The sequence below is a fragment of the Oncorhynchus mykiss genome, chromosome 8, assembly GCF_013265735.2.
Source record: "Oncorhynchus mykiss isolate Arlee chromosome 8, USDA_OmykA_1.1, whole genome shotgun sequence".
In the NCBI taxonomy this organism is placed as follows: Eukaryota; Metazoa; Chordata; class Actinopteri; order Salmoniformes; family Salmonidae; genus Oncorhynchus; species Oncorhynchus mykiss.
Window position 1 is genome coordinate 16,732,236 of NC_048572.1, and position 17,310 is coordinate 16,749,545.

Genomic DNA, 17,310 nt, shown 5'->3' on the forward strand with positions numbered 1-17,310 from the left:
GAATACTCAGGAATAGGATGGCTTAACGGTGGTAAATGAAATCATGCCAGAAAATAATGGAAATATCAGACTTAATGTAGGAAATAGTGTGCTGCCTGCTGCCAATACAGGGCTTTGTGATCGAATAAGATGTGCGTGCCAAATATGCATTTCCAGTGACACACTTTCTTCTTATTTACTTTGTTCTGAAATGAAGTCTTCTTTTCAGCCCCTTCCAGTTTCCACTCTTTAAATTGCGGGGAAAAAGCTCAACGATAGAACAAAAATGCCTGAGCAAAAAAACATTTGCATATCTGCCTTCATTTAAATTCAAATTAAAAGTCTTAATCCGTCGTTTGTTCGTGTTGGTCCCTGGCAGGCAGAGAACGAGTGAGTGGGGATGCTAGGCTAAGTTTAGTGCAGCAGCTGGATGAGTAGGACTGGAAGAGGGAACAAGGACTGTGTGGTGAGCTGGGTGTGTGTGTGTCTCTCCAGGCTGGAGGAGACAAGCCATTTACTTGATTTTGCTTACACAGAAAATTTATCAAGATAATTAGCCCTTTCTAACTTGTTTCAAGACCTTTTTTGGTTAAAGTAAGCCAAACTATCTGCCAGGCTGCCATCTTTTCAATAGTGGTGGTGGTCACGTGTTAGCGAGGCAGAGGATCTGAGATCGAGTACCAGTGCGGGCTCACGAAGAAGGTATCTGTACTGTTAAGCAAGCACAGTGACACCAGTTACAAAGGGATACCTACTGCTCCAAGATGGCTGCCATGTCTCCGGGTGATGGCCAGAGATGCTCAGACAGATCTTCTTTCCCACCTCGAATCTTCCATTGGGCTGAAAGAGAAGCATATCCATAGAATTACATATAGAATACATGTATAATAAAGATAAGTGATTTATAGGATTTCGATGATAGGATCTCTATTACCATATCACGGTCTATGACAACCAGGTTGAACAAGCAACAGGGAGACAGTGAGACAGGCTGAGGTGAGGTGGAGGCTGGGGGTGGTTGAAGGGAGGGATATTAAGAGAAAGAAAGAGAGTGAGCCTTCAAAGACCAAGTAAAACCTGCCAGCCTGAGCTAAGAGAGAGAGAGAAAAAAAGAGACTCTGGACATAAAAAAAGACTGTCACAACCTGTCTGATCCACTGGCTTTTATCAGCCTGTCATTGATTCTTCAGGTTATTATTGGTGCATGAAAAAAAACACATTACCGCTTCTTTCCCACAGAACCATTCAAGTTTTCTGTGACAGTGCAGTGACAGGCATGGCTTTGTTCTGACAATAGTGTCTCGGTGTGTCATGATATGGCTCCGGGTTTAGAAAAGACATCTATAGCTGTCTATCATCCAGCCTTTGATAATTTGATTGGTTGCTTTTTGTTACTTCAATTTACACATAATTGGCTGTGATTGATCAAAAGAGGGGAATATCTTCATAAGTGTGTGTGTATATGTGTGTGTGCTGGGGGTCTTACTGTGAGTAGGATGATGCTGGGGGGCTTCATGGGATACTCCGGGGGCAGCACGATCCTGCCGTGGTAAACCCCACCGTCAAAATCTGAGTCCGGGGGCCCGCGGACAGAGAAGTGCCACTCAAACAGATTATCCTGCAGGTAGACAACAGGCCAGTCACAAACACATATGTGACTCGTTTCAGGAAACTAGGCATATGTTGCACATCACTACTACACAGGAGAGGCATTTGAACGTAAACATTTATTTTTTTAATTAAAATGCCTTCTGGAACATGTGAACTTTCATGTGCCTTCATAACAAACTTGTATTCCATCCATAAATACGAATAAAATTGTTAAATTAAGCCTAATTGGTTTAGCCACGGAAAAAGTCAGGAACCTTCCCACCAACCATGATTGGCTGAGATAATGGAAGGGCTGGACATGCTGGGAGATGAGTTTGGATTGGTCTGCCATGTAGAATGCTTCAGTTTGTAATGTGAGCTTTTCAGTATGTGTTGACAGTCCTTGCTAACGCTCCGTTTTTTGAAAGATATAGCATTAGCCATCAAGAACAACAAAAGTTTTGCTACTTCTCTCAACAACATTGATGCCTTGAATTTAGCAGGCGCTATCGACAGATCATTTGGAAAAAGTGATGGGCTACTTTCTGCACATGCCACGGTCAATGTGAACCGGAGTGACTTGACACAACGCTGGCCAAACAAGATGTAGCTACAAACAATGGTTAAATGGTTCCAGCCTGCCATGAAGAATTCATCCATGTTATACGGGTAAGAGTCTAGCTACATTTTCTGATATAAGTTTTTTATTTAGTCAGAAAATCATTTTTATTGCAAGTTCAATCTCTCAGTTAGGGAACATTAACTTGCTGGCTCGCTAGCTAAAGTTACGTGTATGATCTGTGTAGTAATATTATTAGAATCAGAAAAACCATTTGCATTGCTAGTTATAGCCTAATGTTAGCTAGCTAACATTGAACCTAGTTTGTTAGCTTTAGCTACCTGCATATTTATACTACAGCTATGACAATGTTTGTATTGGTTAGTCTTATGAGTTGGGATTATGCCGTTTCATTGTTTAGCTAGCTAGCTACCTACTAGCTAGCTACATGTCTAAACAAAAGACTCCACTTCGGCCGAATTATTACATGACCCATCAAATTAGCCAGGTATGTCTGGGGGTGATTTCGGCCATCTATTGTATTTGATGAACGTGTACATGTCTAGACAATAGTGACCCATCCACTTAGCTAGATGTGACTGGGGGTAGTTATAGCATTTCCTTCACATGAACCATCAATTTAGACAAGTGTGTCAGGTAAGCGTCATCTGATGATGAGCCTGAGTGAGTTTGGGTGGCCCCAGGTATGACTGACCTCCAGTGGCTGGGCGTGGTAGTGCTCTGTGGGGTGCCTCAGTTCAGCTGCCTCCTTCATCAGCCTCTTCACAGCTAGCACCCAACCGGTGAAGAGAACAAACAAAACATCACGGTTAGCGCCAGGTAAAGCTGACATCCACTCATTCTTTATCCCAGCTGACACCAAGCTTGCAGTTTACTTCCACTAGCATGTGGTGTTCCAGGCATCCTCTCCACCGGTAGGTCTACATCCCCATATCCACAGACAAATATAGGGCCCTATAAAATCTGCGTTGTGGAAAACGCGGACAGAATCACAGGATTCAGACATTAAAACAGAATTCAACAATATTCAAAAATGTGTTGAACTTAGTAGGAAATCGACAAAATGTATTGAACTTACTAGAAAATGCATTAAATGATTTTTGGGAAAAACTAAATGAAATCAGGCAAAAAATAATAGATTTTATAGAGCCCTACTGACACAACAGTAGGCTAGACTCCTGAATTAAAGTACACAGCCCTCATAGCTGCGGGAAGTATGGGTGCTGAGGGTGCTGCAGCAGCCCCTGATAAATCGAAAACAAATTTTAAATTGAAAAAAATTGTCAGCGCGCAAGGTCATGGAGTTCTCTATGTTTGTTCAGTTATTGAGTTGTTACGCTTACCCACCGACCCGTTGAAAAGCAGGCGAGATGGAACCGAAATTGGAAAATAATTGGAAAAGGAAAGTGGAACTAAGGGGTATTCAGATGAACGGAATTGGTTTGGAATCCTTTAGAAGAAGTGAGCCTGTGAAATGAGCTCAGGAGTGGGAGTGGGGACCATCAGTTGGAAAGAAACCCTGGTTGGCCTGGCTATGTTTGAAAACATTACCAGCAATCAAATCCTTGCTTCCTGCATTCTAGTTTCCAAAATTTCTCTTAAAGCACATTGAAGGAGAGGATCCAAGGTCCCTCCCTTGAACCTGCTTTGAGAGGAATTGAGAAAAACAAGGACAGGAGAAACAAGGATTTGACAGCTAGTAAGGTTTTCAGACACATCCCCTGTATGACTATAGGGCGAAGGGCAGGGGAGGAAGGCAGTGGAACAGAGAGGCTGACACCACACGCCTCCCGGGGCACATGTTCCAGGTCTAATCTCGCCTCGGGCCAGACCCTCTAAAGATCTAACTATCTGTACTATTCTGTAATCCTACACTGAAAAGAGAAGGTGTGTGAAACTAGAATGTGCTGAGTAAACTCTTCCCCCTCCACCCCCCTGTTTACTCACAGATGGTAAGATCAAGTTTATCTTTCTGGGGGAATTTTTTTTTTGCATAAACTAAAGATGAGGTTATGACTAGGGCTGTTGCGGTGACTGTATTACCGCCAAACACTGGCGGTTATGAGTCATGAAGGCAGTCGAATTCCAAATGGCCGTTTAGTCAGTGTAATTAGGCTTCTCCAAGCTCTGATGCTGCTGATGGTCATTAGTAGCCTACCAAACGTATTAACTACCTGGTACTCAGCACTCCATGGTCCCTTTAAATCACTGACATGAATGCAAATCTATTCGAAAATCTAATCAGACACTTCATAAGAGGCCATGAGCTCATGTTGTGCAACATTTCTATAGGCTATACAATTCCGCGAGACAACAATGATGGCATCTATTAAAAAGAGGAGGATCCATCAGCTTTCTATAGGCTAGGCTTACAATATTTATTTCTCAACTTTCCTAATATTAAGCACATTGCTTAACTTTACAATAGGAGTATAGCCTACCTGGCTGGCATGAAAATGAACCCCAGGAAAGCGTCCTCCATTCGCTATGTATTTTTTCCGTTGCCCCTGTATCGAGACAGGTGCATGATAATGGTCCATTCTAAATCAAAACACATTTCACACATTATTTAGTATATGTAAAGACAATATTAAATCAAGAATAGTCTGATGGGTGACAATATTAGCCTATCACTTGTGAATGACACCCAGCATAAGGCAAGAAACGAAGCATTTTTTTGCAACTTCTTCAAATAATAGTATCACACCTCATGTAGCATAGCCCAAAGGCCTATATGTTTTTTTAAATGTAGTTTTTTGTACGTTTTAGCTCTTTTTCTCCCCAATTTTATGGTATCCAATTGGTAGTTAGTCTTGTCCCATCGCTGCAATTCCCGTACAGACTCGGGAGAGGCGAAGGTCGAGAACCATGCGTCCTCCAAAACAGGAAAGTGTCCAAATAACTTCTTAAAATTAAGCACATTGATCCACTTTACAAGAGGTGTAGAGCCTAGCAGTGTGCGAGTGTCCAGTTTGGGGAAGATCATTTACCATAAAAATGCACCTTTATAATAAAAGCATCACATGCATAATCGCATTTCCGGTCACTTTTGATAATGGTGGTATCCCGCTAATGGAACATTGGCCCTTATAGCCTACTGCTGTGTGTGCACTGCTGCGCTTATAATGTGAAGAAATAGCCTAATAGTTTATCAACATTTTAAGCTAAACGTTATGATCTGTTGTGTCAGCCACATAGTGTAAAAAAGTGGTTTTGATGCTAGTGGTTGTATTCATTTGAGATCTATAGCATCCCACAACTGTCCCAGACTATGTTTGGAATATTTGTTTCTCGCACAGAATATAATAGGTAAACTTTTGTACTTTGGGGGATAGTAGATTTACATAGGCTAGTGCTTTTGCTGTTCATTAGAATTACTCATCTTATTGGCTGACGAAAAGTAAATGTGGACAGTTCTTCCAATATTTTAAATATGCACCTCGGAATTGGATAAGGACGCAGTTGCGTCCCCGGTGTGTCGGTCTTCACTTGTAGCCTGTGAGAAAGACCCGATCACGTGATGGAGACCCATGTGAGTGAGAGGTGCTTCAGAGCCCGCAGCACTCAGTGAGAAGGGCACAACGCAACACTCCGGGCCAAGGACACCATGGCCACTGGCCACAAAAGGCATGGATTTTTTTAGGGTGCATTAAGGCCACACAAAGGGGATGCCACTGTGAAATTCGAGGCATTATCAAGTGCTTGTCAAATTGTGAATGAGAGTGATGAAGTGTGTACAGCCTGCGCAGAAAATAAAGCAGAGCTCATGCCTTTCAAGACACTTTTTTCAAATCATCATTAGAGTCGCATCATGCAGCCTTACAATGTATTAAAAATCTAAACATATAGCCCAATGTTTGTAGAACAACTAAAGATACATGAATAACTCTAAATTAAGCATATAGGAGTACCTAGTTATTTAACCACACTCCCTCAAATCATTTGGAGATAATATATTTTCTATTTTATTCAGCTCTGTTTAATTGTATTCATACTATGAAATAATATATAAATAATGCCACGGAATTCGAAGCAAATCTTGTCTGCTAAATGAACTAGTGTAGCCCACAGCAATATGGCATAGCCAGATCAGGTCCTAACATAATGACAATGCTATTCTGTTTTTCTGAAATAAAAACATTTTCTTCATGTTTCTTTAGACCTGTCTATAAAAAAAAAATGGATTTATTGTGAAGGTGTAGGCTATACTACATGGATTTATTAGACTTTTTAAAATGTAGATGTTCCAAAGGTATCAGTGACTTGTATGCTATATGTGGAAGCCAGGAGATGCTAAATGTGTTCGTTACTTAACGGTCAATTACAGTGAGATCAACAGTTATTTGCTTGACAATCGAAGTTTCGTGACCGCCACAGCCCTAGTTATGACATGCTAATAATTATCAATAAGCACCTTTCGAAGAGCGAATGACATGCAGGTCAAACAGTGTGACCAAAGAAATGGGGGAATAATATTTACCCCAAAAAAATACTGTCTGAGAAAGTTATTTTCACATCCTGACTTGTTAAATTAGTGAAGCGAATGGTTTCTACTGTGGCTTTAAAAGGTGCATCGTAATTTCAGGAAATTTCTAAAATATTTCTGGTGCTAATAGTGGAATGACAGTGTTACTAAACTGATCATTTCAGTTTATGTGAGAAAACAAGCACTGAATAGTGTAGGGAATCATTGTAACATCTAAATCGCTGGGAAATATATTTTCCATAACAAAAAATTAAGCTTCAAACAGTGGTTTTGGTCCACCAGCTTCAAACAGTGGTTTTGGTCCACCAGCTTCAAACAGTGGTTTTGGTCCACCAGCTTCAAACAGTGGTTTTGGTCCACCAGCTTCAAACAGTGGTTTCGGTCCACCAGCTTCAAACAGTGGTGTTGGTCCACCAACTTCAAATAGCTGTAAAAACGATATTTTGTGTATTTGAAAATATATTTCACAGCGATTTAGATGGTACTGAGACACCGAGGTATCGCTCCCCCTTATAACTTGGGATCAAATATGCTCTGAAAGCAAACATGAGTACCCTGATATCGGGGAATTTGTGCCATTCTGTAAAAATTGTTAGATAACTTACACTATTCAGTGCCTGTTTTCTCACATAAACTGAAATTGAGCGAAAAGTGTAGAATTGTAGCAACTAGGAAATTAGCAAATCCACTTGATAAACACAGCCAAAGTCAGAACAGCTTTCCCAGTATCATTTTTCCAACAGATTTTCCCCCGGAAGGAGAAATACAAATATCACAGCCAATCATAACACTGGCGGGTAAGTAATACTGTAAAACTGTATAATTTCACTATTAGCGACAGATATATTATGGACATTTGCTGATGCAAAAAAAAAAAAAAAAATCAAGCTTAGACATCATGTTGTAGGAGTCAGACACCGACAGATGCATTTATGTTTATACAGCTTGGAAATCTGTTACAAATAGATGCTAAGCTTCAACGGGAAGTGGCACAATACAACAAAGCTGAAATGTATGTAAGCACTCAAGCTAGTCACAACTTCAAGCACATAACAAAGAAAATATTAATCATTTTCTGTGGAATTGTGCAATAGGTTGTACCCTCTTTGTTACTGCTATGGGATCCCCCATGGCTCCTAACTATGCTAATTTGTATGTGGGTTACATGGAGAAACAGTCTATTTTCAATCCTCTCAAATGTTTTCTTGCCTCACATCATTATTTGGAAACGGTATATGGATTATATTTGTGTTCTATGGAGGGGTGATGCAAAACAGCTCCAGGCATTCCATGTTTTTCTATCATTTGAGATTTACTATGCGATCTGACACACGTCAAATCAGTTTTCTTGATCTTCTGATCTTGTGTGAAGATAATGTTCTATACACTGATCTTTACAGGAAGCCTACTGATCGTAACAGTTTGTTGAGGGCTGATAGTTGTCACCCACTTCCCTTGAAAAATAGTTTGCCCTACAGCCAATTCTGTTGAATCAAAAGAATCAAGGAGAGGGGCTACAAGAATGATCAGATTAATATTGCCATTGAGAAAATTCAAAACAAAACATGACCTTTTTCAAGGTCAGTCTCGCAAAAAGACGCATTCTTGTGTTCTAACTACCCGCTGTTCAAAGTGCTCTGAACAAATTAAGGGTATTGTTCACAAACATTGGCACATCCTAAAATCCGATGATAGTCTCGGTAATGTGTTTTTGTACCTTCCCTGGTCGTATTCTCGCGGGGCAGAAATCTCAGAGACCAATTGGTACACTCAAGATATTCCTGAACAACGTCTATTTGCGCCCCTACTGGATTGAAATTACAAATGTAATGGCTGAGCTCAATGCAATGGCACTTATAAATGTAGATCCTTCAAACACCCACAAACAAGGAAATCGATCCCAATCAAAGGTGTTATTATGTGCTCCACTAAGGCAGTTATTTATCTTATAACTTGTCCTTGTGGTAAAAATTATGTAGGGTAAAACAAAGCACAAATTAAAAGTACGTATCTCAGAGCATCGTAGCACAATTAGGTGTAAAAACTTTACTTACCCAGTTGCGGCCCACTTCTTGGAGGCAGGCCATTCTATTTCGTCTCTGCGTTATATTGGCATCGAACATGTCACCCTCCCTAGGAGAGGGGGTGACCTTGATAATTTATTGTTAAAACGAGAGGCTGCCATTAAATTTTTGCATCCAAGCTCCTAGAGTGAGCGGCTTTTCAAATGTACCCTCTTTGTTGACACCGACCAGGGTATCAATTCAAATGTGTTGCATTCTAATACAATTTGATTAATTGACAGAGTGCTTAATATTATATATATTAATTTGCAGTGCTTAACATTTGCACAGTGCTTAAAATAATATTCTTCCAGAAAACAATAAGGAATACAACTGCCTAGTTTAGTATGAAGAAAGAACAGTGGATAGAGCTTAAGGACCTTGTATAGTATGAATGAATAGTACAGTAAATATTGAACAAAGACTGTAGGGAGCCAAGAGGTCATGGCAGAAGATATACAGTGCATTCAGAAAGTTCAGACCCCTTGACTTTTTCCATATTTTGTTACATTACAGCTCTATTCTAAAATTGATTAAATAAAACATTATCAATCTACACACAATGCCCCACAATGACGAAGCGAAAACAGGTTTTTAGAAATGTTTGCAAATGTATAAAAAATGAACAACAAATTTACATACAGTGAGGGAAAAAAGTATTTGATCCCCTGCTGATTTTGTACATTTGCCCACTGACAAAGAAATGATCAGTCTATAATTTTAATGGTAGGTTTATTTGAACAGTGAGAGACAGAATAACAACAAAAAAATCCAGAAAAACACGTCAAAAATGTTATAAATTGATTTGCATTTTAATGAGGGAAATACGTATTTGACCCCTCTGCAAAACATGAGTTAGTACTTGGTGGCAAAACCCTTGTTGGCAATCACAGAGGTCAGATGTTTATTGTAGTTGGCCACCAGGTTTGCACACATCTCAGGAGGGATTTTGTCCCACTCCTCTTTGCAGATCTTCTCCAAGTCATTAAGGTTTTGAGGCTGACGTTTGGGAACTCGAACCTTCAGTTCCCTCCACAGATGTGCTATGGGATTAAGGTCTGGAGACTGGCTAGGCTACTCCAGGACCTTAATGTGCTTCTTCTTGAGCCACTCCTTTGTTGCTTTGGCCGTGTGTTTTGGGTCATTGTCATGCTGGAATACCCATCCACGGCCCATTTTTAATACCCTGGCTGAGGGAAGGAGATTCTCACCCAATATCTGACAGTACATAGCCCCGTCCATCGTCCCTTTGATGTGAAGTTGTCCTGTCCACTTAACAGAAAAACACCCCCAAAGCATAATGTTTCCACCTCCATGTTTGACGGTGGGGATGGTGTTCTTGGGGCAGCATTCCTCCTCCTCCAAACAAGGCGAGTTGAGTTGATGCAAAAGAGCTCCATTTTGGTCTCATCTGACCACAACACTTTCACCCAATTGTCCACTGAATCATTCAGATGTTCATTGGCAAACTTCAGATGGGCATGTATGTATATGTGCTTTCTTGAGCAGGAGGACTTTGCGGGCGCTGCAGGATTTCAGTCCTTCACGGCGTAATGTGTTACCAATTGTTTTCTTGATGACTATGGTCCCAGCTGTCTTGAGATCATTGACAAGATCCTCCCATGTAGTTCTGGGCTGATTCCTCACCGTTCTCATGATCATTGCAACTCCACGAGGTGAGATCTTGCATGGAGCCCCAGGCCGAGGGAGATTGACAGTTATTTTGTGTTTCTTCCATTTGCGAATAATCGCACCATCCTTCTCACCAAGCTGCTTGGCGATGGTCTTGTAGCCCATTCCAGCCTTGTGTAGGTCTACAATCTTGTCCCTGACATCCTTGGAGAGCTCTTTGATCTTGGCCATGGCGGAGAGTTTAGAATCTGATTGATTGCTTCTGTGGACAGGTGTCTTTTATACAGGTAACAAACTGAGATTAGGAGCCCTCCCTTTAAGAGTGTGCTCCTAATCTCATAAAAGACCTCGGAGCTAGAAATCTTTCTGATTGAGAGGGGGTCAAATACTTATTTCCCTCATTAAAATGCAAATCACTTTATAACATTTTTGACATGCGTATTTATGGATTTTTTTGTTGTTATTCTGTCTCTCACTGTTCAAATAAACGTAACATTAAAATTATATACTGATAATTTCTTTGTCAGTGGGCAAACGTACAAAACCAGCAGGGGATCACTTTTTTCCCCTCACTGTAAGTATTTAGACCCTTTGCTATAATACTTAAAATTGAGCTTAGGTACATCCTGTTTCCATTGATCATCCTTTCTATAACTTGGAGTCCACCTTTGGTAGATTCAATTGATTGGACATGATTTGGAAAGGCACACATCTGTCTATTTAAAGGTCCCACAGTTGACAGTGCATGTCAGAGCAAAACAGGAATTGTCCGCAGAGCTCCGAGGCAGGATTATGTCGAAGCACAGATCTGGGGAAGGGTACCAAAACATGTCTGCAGTATTGAAGGTCCCCAATAACACACTGGCCTCAATCATTCTTAAATGGAAGAAGTTTGGAACCACCAAGACTCTTCTAGAGCTGGCCGCCCAGCCAAACTGACCAATCGGGGGAGAAGGGCCTTGGTCAGGGAGGTGACCAAGAACCCGATGGTCACTCTGACAGAGCTCCAGAGTTCCACTGTGTAGATGGGAGAACCTTCCAGAAGGACAACCATCTCTGCAGCACTCCACCAATCAGACCTTTATGGTAGAGTGGCCAGACAGAAGCCACTCATCAGAAAAAGGCACATGACAGCCCGCTTGGAGTTTGCCAAATGGCACCTAAAAGACTCCCAGACCATGAGAAACAAGACTCTTTGGCCTGAATACCAAGCGTCACATCTGGAGGTAAATTGCCACCATCCCTAAGGTAACGCATGGTGATGGCAGCATCATGTTGTGGGGATGTTTTTCAGCAGCAGGGTCTGGGAGACTAGTCAGGATTGAGGAACAGATGAACGGAGCAAAGTACAGAGAGATCCTTGATGAAAACCTGCTCCAGAATGCTAAGACTGGGGTGAAGGTTCACCTTCCAACAGGGCAATGACCCTAAGCACACAGCCAAGACAATACAGGAGTGGCTTCGGGACAAGTCTCTAAATGTCCTTGAGTGGCCCAGCCAGAGCCCGGACTTGAACTCGATTGGATATCTCTGGAGAGACCTGAAAATAGCTGTGCAGCAACGCTCCCCATCCAACCTGACTGAGCTTGAGAGGATCTGCAGAGAAGAATGGGAAACTCCCCAAATACAAGTGTGCCAAGCTTGTAGCGTCATACCCAAGACTTGATTCTGTAATCACTGCCAAAGGTGCTTCAACAAAGTACTGAGTAAAGGGTCAGAATACTTATGTAAATGTATCATTTTTTTATTTTGTAGAAATTTGCAAAAAAATTCTAAAAACCTGTTTTTGCTTTGTTATTGTGTGTAGAATGATGGGGGGGAAACAATTTAACCCATTTTAGAATCAGTCTGGAAAAAGTCAAGGGAACTGAATACTTTCCGAATGCAGTGTATGGTTTGCATGTGTGTGCGCTACAACCTCTGCCTTAATGCATTGGGCCCACAGAAACCCTGGACCGGAGGAGACAGCAAGGGCAATAAATTACAGTGACAGCCACTGTGAGTTAGCACTGTCCAAACTAGGGCACAACTCTCCAGCAGGTCTTCACACAACAAGCCTGCAAAGCAGAGCGAGCAATCCTTTCTCTCGCACTCCCCAGCAGCAACAGATGATGCAATCATACAAAGGAGGAGCTATTGTGGAGGAGGACCATGTGTGATTATGAGCAGAAAACTCTGTTTTCTGGTCTAAAAAAAAAAGGTGAGGGAGTCTACAGTATATAGTGCCCTCTGTAATTATTGGGACAGTGAAGCATTTGTTCTTCTTTTGGCTCTGTACTCCAGCACTTTGGATCTGAAATGATACAATGACTACGAGGTTAAAGTGCAGAATGTCAGCTTTAATTTGAGGGTATCTTCATCCATATTAAATTACAGCACTTTTTGTACATAGTCCACCGCCTGCCCCCATTTAAGGGGACCAAAACTATTGGGACAAACTCACTTATGTGTATTCAAGTAGTCAAATGTTTAGTATTTGGTCCCGTATTCCTAGCACACAATGATTATATCAAGCTTTTGACTCTACAAACTTGTTGGATGCATTTGCTATTTGTTTTGGTTGTGTTCCATTTTATTTTGCACCCAATAGAAATTAATGGTAAATAATGTTTTGTAGCATTTTGGAGTTACTTTTATTGTAAATAAGAATAGAATATATTTCTAAACACTTCTACATTAATGTAGATGCTACCATGATTATGGATAGTACTGAATGAATCGTGAATAATGATGAGCGATTAAGTTAGACGCACAAATATCATACACCCACAAAAATGATAACCTCCCGTTATTGTAATGGTGTCTTGGGGGTATGATATTTGTGTGTCTGTAACTTTCTCACTGTCCCAATAATTACAGAGGGCACTGTATGTGGACGTGTGGATACAGATTTTCACAATTTTTAAGTTGATACCTGCCGTCTATCTCTACTGCTGTGGGGTGGCAGACAAAATATTCCACTTGGGACTTCTTTGCGGTTCAGCGATGGGGAAATTATTGTGACGGAGGTGAGATACGGTATCAGAGGTGGGCATGCCAGGCTTGTTATGTTGAGGGCCACTTGGAATGTCTCAGCTCCATGTCTCATTCAGCCTGATTACGGTGATGACTGGGTGTCCGTCAGCACCAGGCTTTGATGGCATGGCCAATGGCGACTCAGACACTGCCTGTGCCACTAAGCTCTCCAGTCATGGGTCTGATCCCCGGGCCATGGCAGCTGTCAGTTTGTCCGGTAATATGTGGGTCCCCCTCCAACTCCAACTTCGGCATGGTGGTTGTCTCTCTCAGCAGCTGGCTGACTAATATTCTGAGATTTCACAGAAAACACCCACTATTGGACTAACCAGGTTTAATACAGTGGGCTGGTGGGATGAAGAGCAAAATATTGTATACTGAGTGGTTTCATTTGGGAGTTGATTTGACAGGTCATTGGAGGGTTGATTTCCAGATAACACTAGCAGTGTGGTCGGCTTGTGCACACCACCCCCCTCTGTGATGATCATCTGGAAGAGACAGCTGCCATGAGAGGGAACATGCAGTATAGGGCTACATAGCTTACACTTCCTATTCCTATTGTGCATTTAGCCTACCTACCTTGTCCTAAAGTTGCAATTGCCCATTTGTTACTAGGCAAATAGGCTATATGTAAACTTCTAACTCTGAATCTGGGGAGTTTGATGCATAGCCTAATTGTTCAAGGGCTATATTATAATGAGTGTAAGGTCAAGTAAAAATGTGTGTTATGGCCATGTGAGCACTCCGTTCTTCTGAGCTGAATCTATCCTGGAGCGCCACTAAGCACTCTAAGAACCACCCAGCCTCAAGTCCAATTCGTTTGGTTTGGGGATTAAGCACTGGCTCCCACTACTGAAAGAGATGCAGCTGCCTTAAAAAAGCACTTGGCACTCTGGTTGTGGCGGGGAGAGAGAAAAAAAGCCTGAAGAGAATAAAAAGCCTAGTTATTTTTTTTCCCGCATGTGGGTGGTCAAATCGGCATGGTCTTGGAGTAGTCTGATATAGCTTAGTCTGCACTCGTGTTTCCCGGGGGATAGCAAGGTGAGATGCAGTTCTCAGACCCCTCATCCGACAGCGAACATGCCCCCTCGTATAGGCTAAACTACTCAGCCGTCCCTCATTAAAGCCACTGTGGGATCAGGGGCTTTTGAAAGTGAGAGTCAGGCTATCGGTTAAGCATGGTGAGTTATCGTAAAAATTCACAAGTTAGGATACAGAGCTAAAATAATAAGAAAGAAATCCTTGACAACAGTATTGCATAATTTTGTCAGTAAGAATCCAGCTGTTCAAAATCATAATAAACTAGATCAGGACAACAGTAATGTCAAGCTTTACATGACAGTGCTCTTACCATGGCTCACAGACTTTTCATCAATACTGATACTCATTGCTGATACACAGGGACCAGATGTTGCAGACAGACAGTGACGTTTTTTTCTTCACTGGATCAGTTAATTGCTCTGCTGAATACAATCAAAGTTCCTCACGCCACATTACTTGGAGACATGGTTAGCATCGGAGTGGAACTCTTGTTCTCAACTAGCCTACCTGGTTAAATAAAGGTGAAATAAAAAAACTCTACACATGTGAAGCACTTATCTCCCTATGGAAGTTGTCAATGCTGTGACTGTCCCTAAAAAGGAACAGACAGACTAGGGCTGGATCTCTGCCCGTTGGTCCTCCTCAAACACCTGGATGCACTTTGACAGGAGCCCAAAACCCTCATTGGTTTTCTATGGCTGCATCCCAAATGGCACTGTATTCCCTTTATAGTGCACTACAAAACATTAGGAACACCTTCCTAATATTGAGTTGCACCCCCTTTAACCCTAAGAGTAGACTCAATTCGTTGTGTGAAAAACCCAGCAGCGTTGCAGTTCTTGTCACTCAAACCAGTGCACCTGAGACCTACAATCATACCTCTTAAAAAGGCACTTAAAAGTGCGCAGAAGACGTGGATGTCGATAAAGGCAGCTCCCCGCACCTTAACCTGTCCATTCCCCTTCATCTACATCTGGATTTAATAGGTGACATCAATAAGGGATCATAGCTTCCACCTAGATTCACATGTTCAGTCTGTCATGGAAAGAGCAGGTGTTCCTAATGTTTTGTACACTCAGCGCACTACTTTTGACCAGAGCCCTGGGAATAGGGTGCCATTTGGGACACATTTTATGTGGAGTGCTTTTTTAGCCATGTCTCATAATAACAATGAGTGGGAGTGAAAGAAGAAAAGCCTCTGCTGCCACATGGGCCTCCTGACTCCAGTGGTGAGAAGGGTTTCGGTCAATGGCCCTGGGAGATAGGATTATAATCCTGTACACAAAATCGTTTTACGTAACGCATTTTAGTGTTTGCAGCTGGGGGCGATTCAGGCAGGGTTTGTCCTGTGAACAGGGAGACACCGTTATGTAACCACTTTTAACCAAACTCTTAAGAAGACACGATAGGGTTTAGAGACATAGGTGATGATGGAAAACTTGGCGCTCACTACTGACCACTCCCCTTTCCAAACGTAGAGAAGGGCTACGTCCCAAATGGCACTCATTTTTATTTCTCATGTATTTTTCTTCTACCATGTCATTTTTTTAGTACTACAATGATATTGATCACTGAATTGTTGAGTTTAGAACTTGCAAGAACGACATTTCACAGCACTTGTGCACAAGACATTAAAACCTGAAACTATTACCTATATAGTGAACTACTTTTGACCAGAGCACTATGAGTTGTGCACTATATAGGGAATAGGGTGCCATTTGGGACGGGAACAATGTTTTGGTTGTGGGTTTCTAATGCTGTTTGTTCACAGCTGTCTGCTCTCCAAACTGGGAGGTAATGCCAGGTCTCAGAGACAAAAGGTGGAAAGTGATACTCTAAACATAGGATCTTCATTTGCTTTTCCACACAGAGGGCAAACTGTAATTGCATTATTTTACAATGTGAATAATTCCTCTAGTTCCCCATAATATAATTGAACTACTACAAAGTGTTGCAGCCTTATCCTTCTTTTGACCCCATTTCAAAACTGGAACCAAGTTTTTTTATTTGATCATTTCTCTAACTCAACTATTGCCTCAGACTTATTTCTCAAAATCCAAACTCTAGCTAACCCAAGCCTTATTGTAAGCCCTTCCTTTAAGTCCTTACCTTAAATCCAGCTCACTTGCCAACCAACACCAAGTGTGCAAGGACAAGAATTCTACCTCTATACCTGATCTAGTGTGCCAGAAGCGACAGGCAAAAAAATGCTTCATGCTAAAACAAGGTCTCGGTACATTTCGATTATCTTGACAGAGCCCAAGGCAAATGCCACAGAAGGCAGAAAATGAAATCTAGAAACCATCTCTAATTTGATCGAGTGTGAAACCACAGAACCTGCGAACACATGGAGCTTAGTGCAACTGATTGGAACTGGTTGAAAGTGGCATGTTCTTCCCACCCACTCAGTAACAAGTTAACTACTGACTTTCAGCATGCATATAGAGAAGGGCACTCAACTTGTACTACACCGACTCTGATGACTGATGATTGTTAAAGGAAATTGATAATAAGATTAAGATTAAACATTTCTGGAGTCGACTGAAAGTCATCTGTTCTTTCGACCAATCAATTAGTCCAAATTTTTAAACATGTATTTTTCCAAGACACACCCTAGGTGTTTTAATAAAATCAACTAAACTCAACAAAAAAAGAAACATCCTCTCACTGTCAACTGCGTTTATTTTCAGCAAACTTAACGTGTAAATATTTGTATGAACATAACAAGGCTCAACAACTGAGACATAAACTGAACGAGTTCCACAGACATGTGACTAACAGAAATGGAATAATGTTGTCCTGAACAAAGGGGGGAGGGTCAAAATCAAAAGGAATAGTCAGTATCTGGTGTGGCCACCAGCTGCATTAAGTACTGCAGTGCATCTCCTCCTCATGGACTGCATCAGATTTGCCAGTTCTTGCTG

At 41.5% G+C, this 17,310-nt stretch overlaps 1 protein-coding gene across 3 annotated transcripts in view; it reads right to left on the reverse strand.

Moving 5' to 3' along the window:
• The window catches only part of LOC110529501 (ubiquitin-conjugating enzyme E2 J1), a 36,956-nt gene that overhangs the window by 11,074 nt on the left and 8,572 nt on the right, over positions 1 to 17,310 (reverse strand). Inside the window, exons 2-5 of one of the 3 annotated variants that reach the window (XM_021611737.2) lie at positions 4,591 to 4,656; positions 2,844 to 2,917; positions 1,466 to 1,597; positions 735 to 819 (exon numbers count right to left, since the gene is read on the reverse strand). In XM_021611737.2, coding sequence (XP_021467412.2) covers positions 735 to 819; positions 1,466 to 1,597; positions 2,844 to 2,917; positions 4,591 to 4,656 — 357 coding nt within the window. Of the gene's footprint in view, positions 1 to 734; positions 820 to 1,465; positions 1,598 to 2,843; positions 2,918 to 4,590; positions 4,691 to 17,310 lie in introns of all 3 variants that reach the window. The other 2 variants (XM_021611740.2, XM_021611739.2) reach the window with 2 other exon arrangements.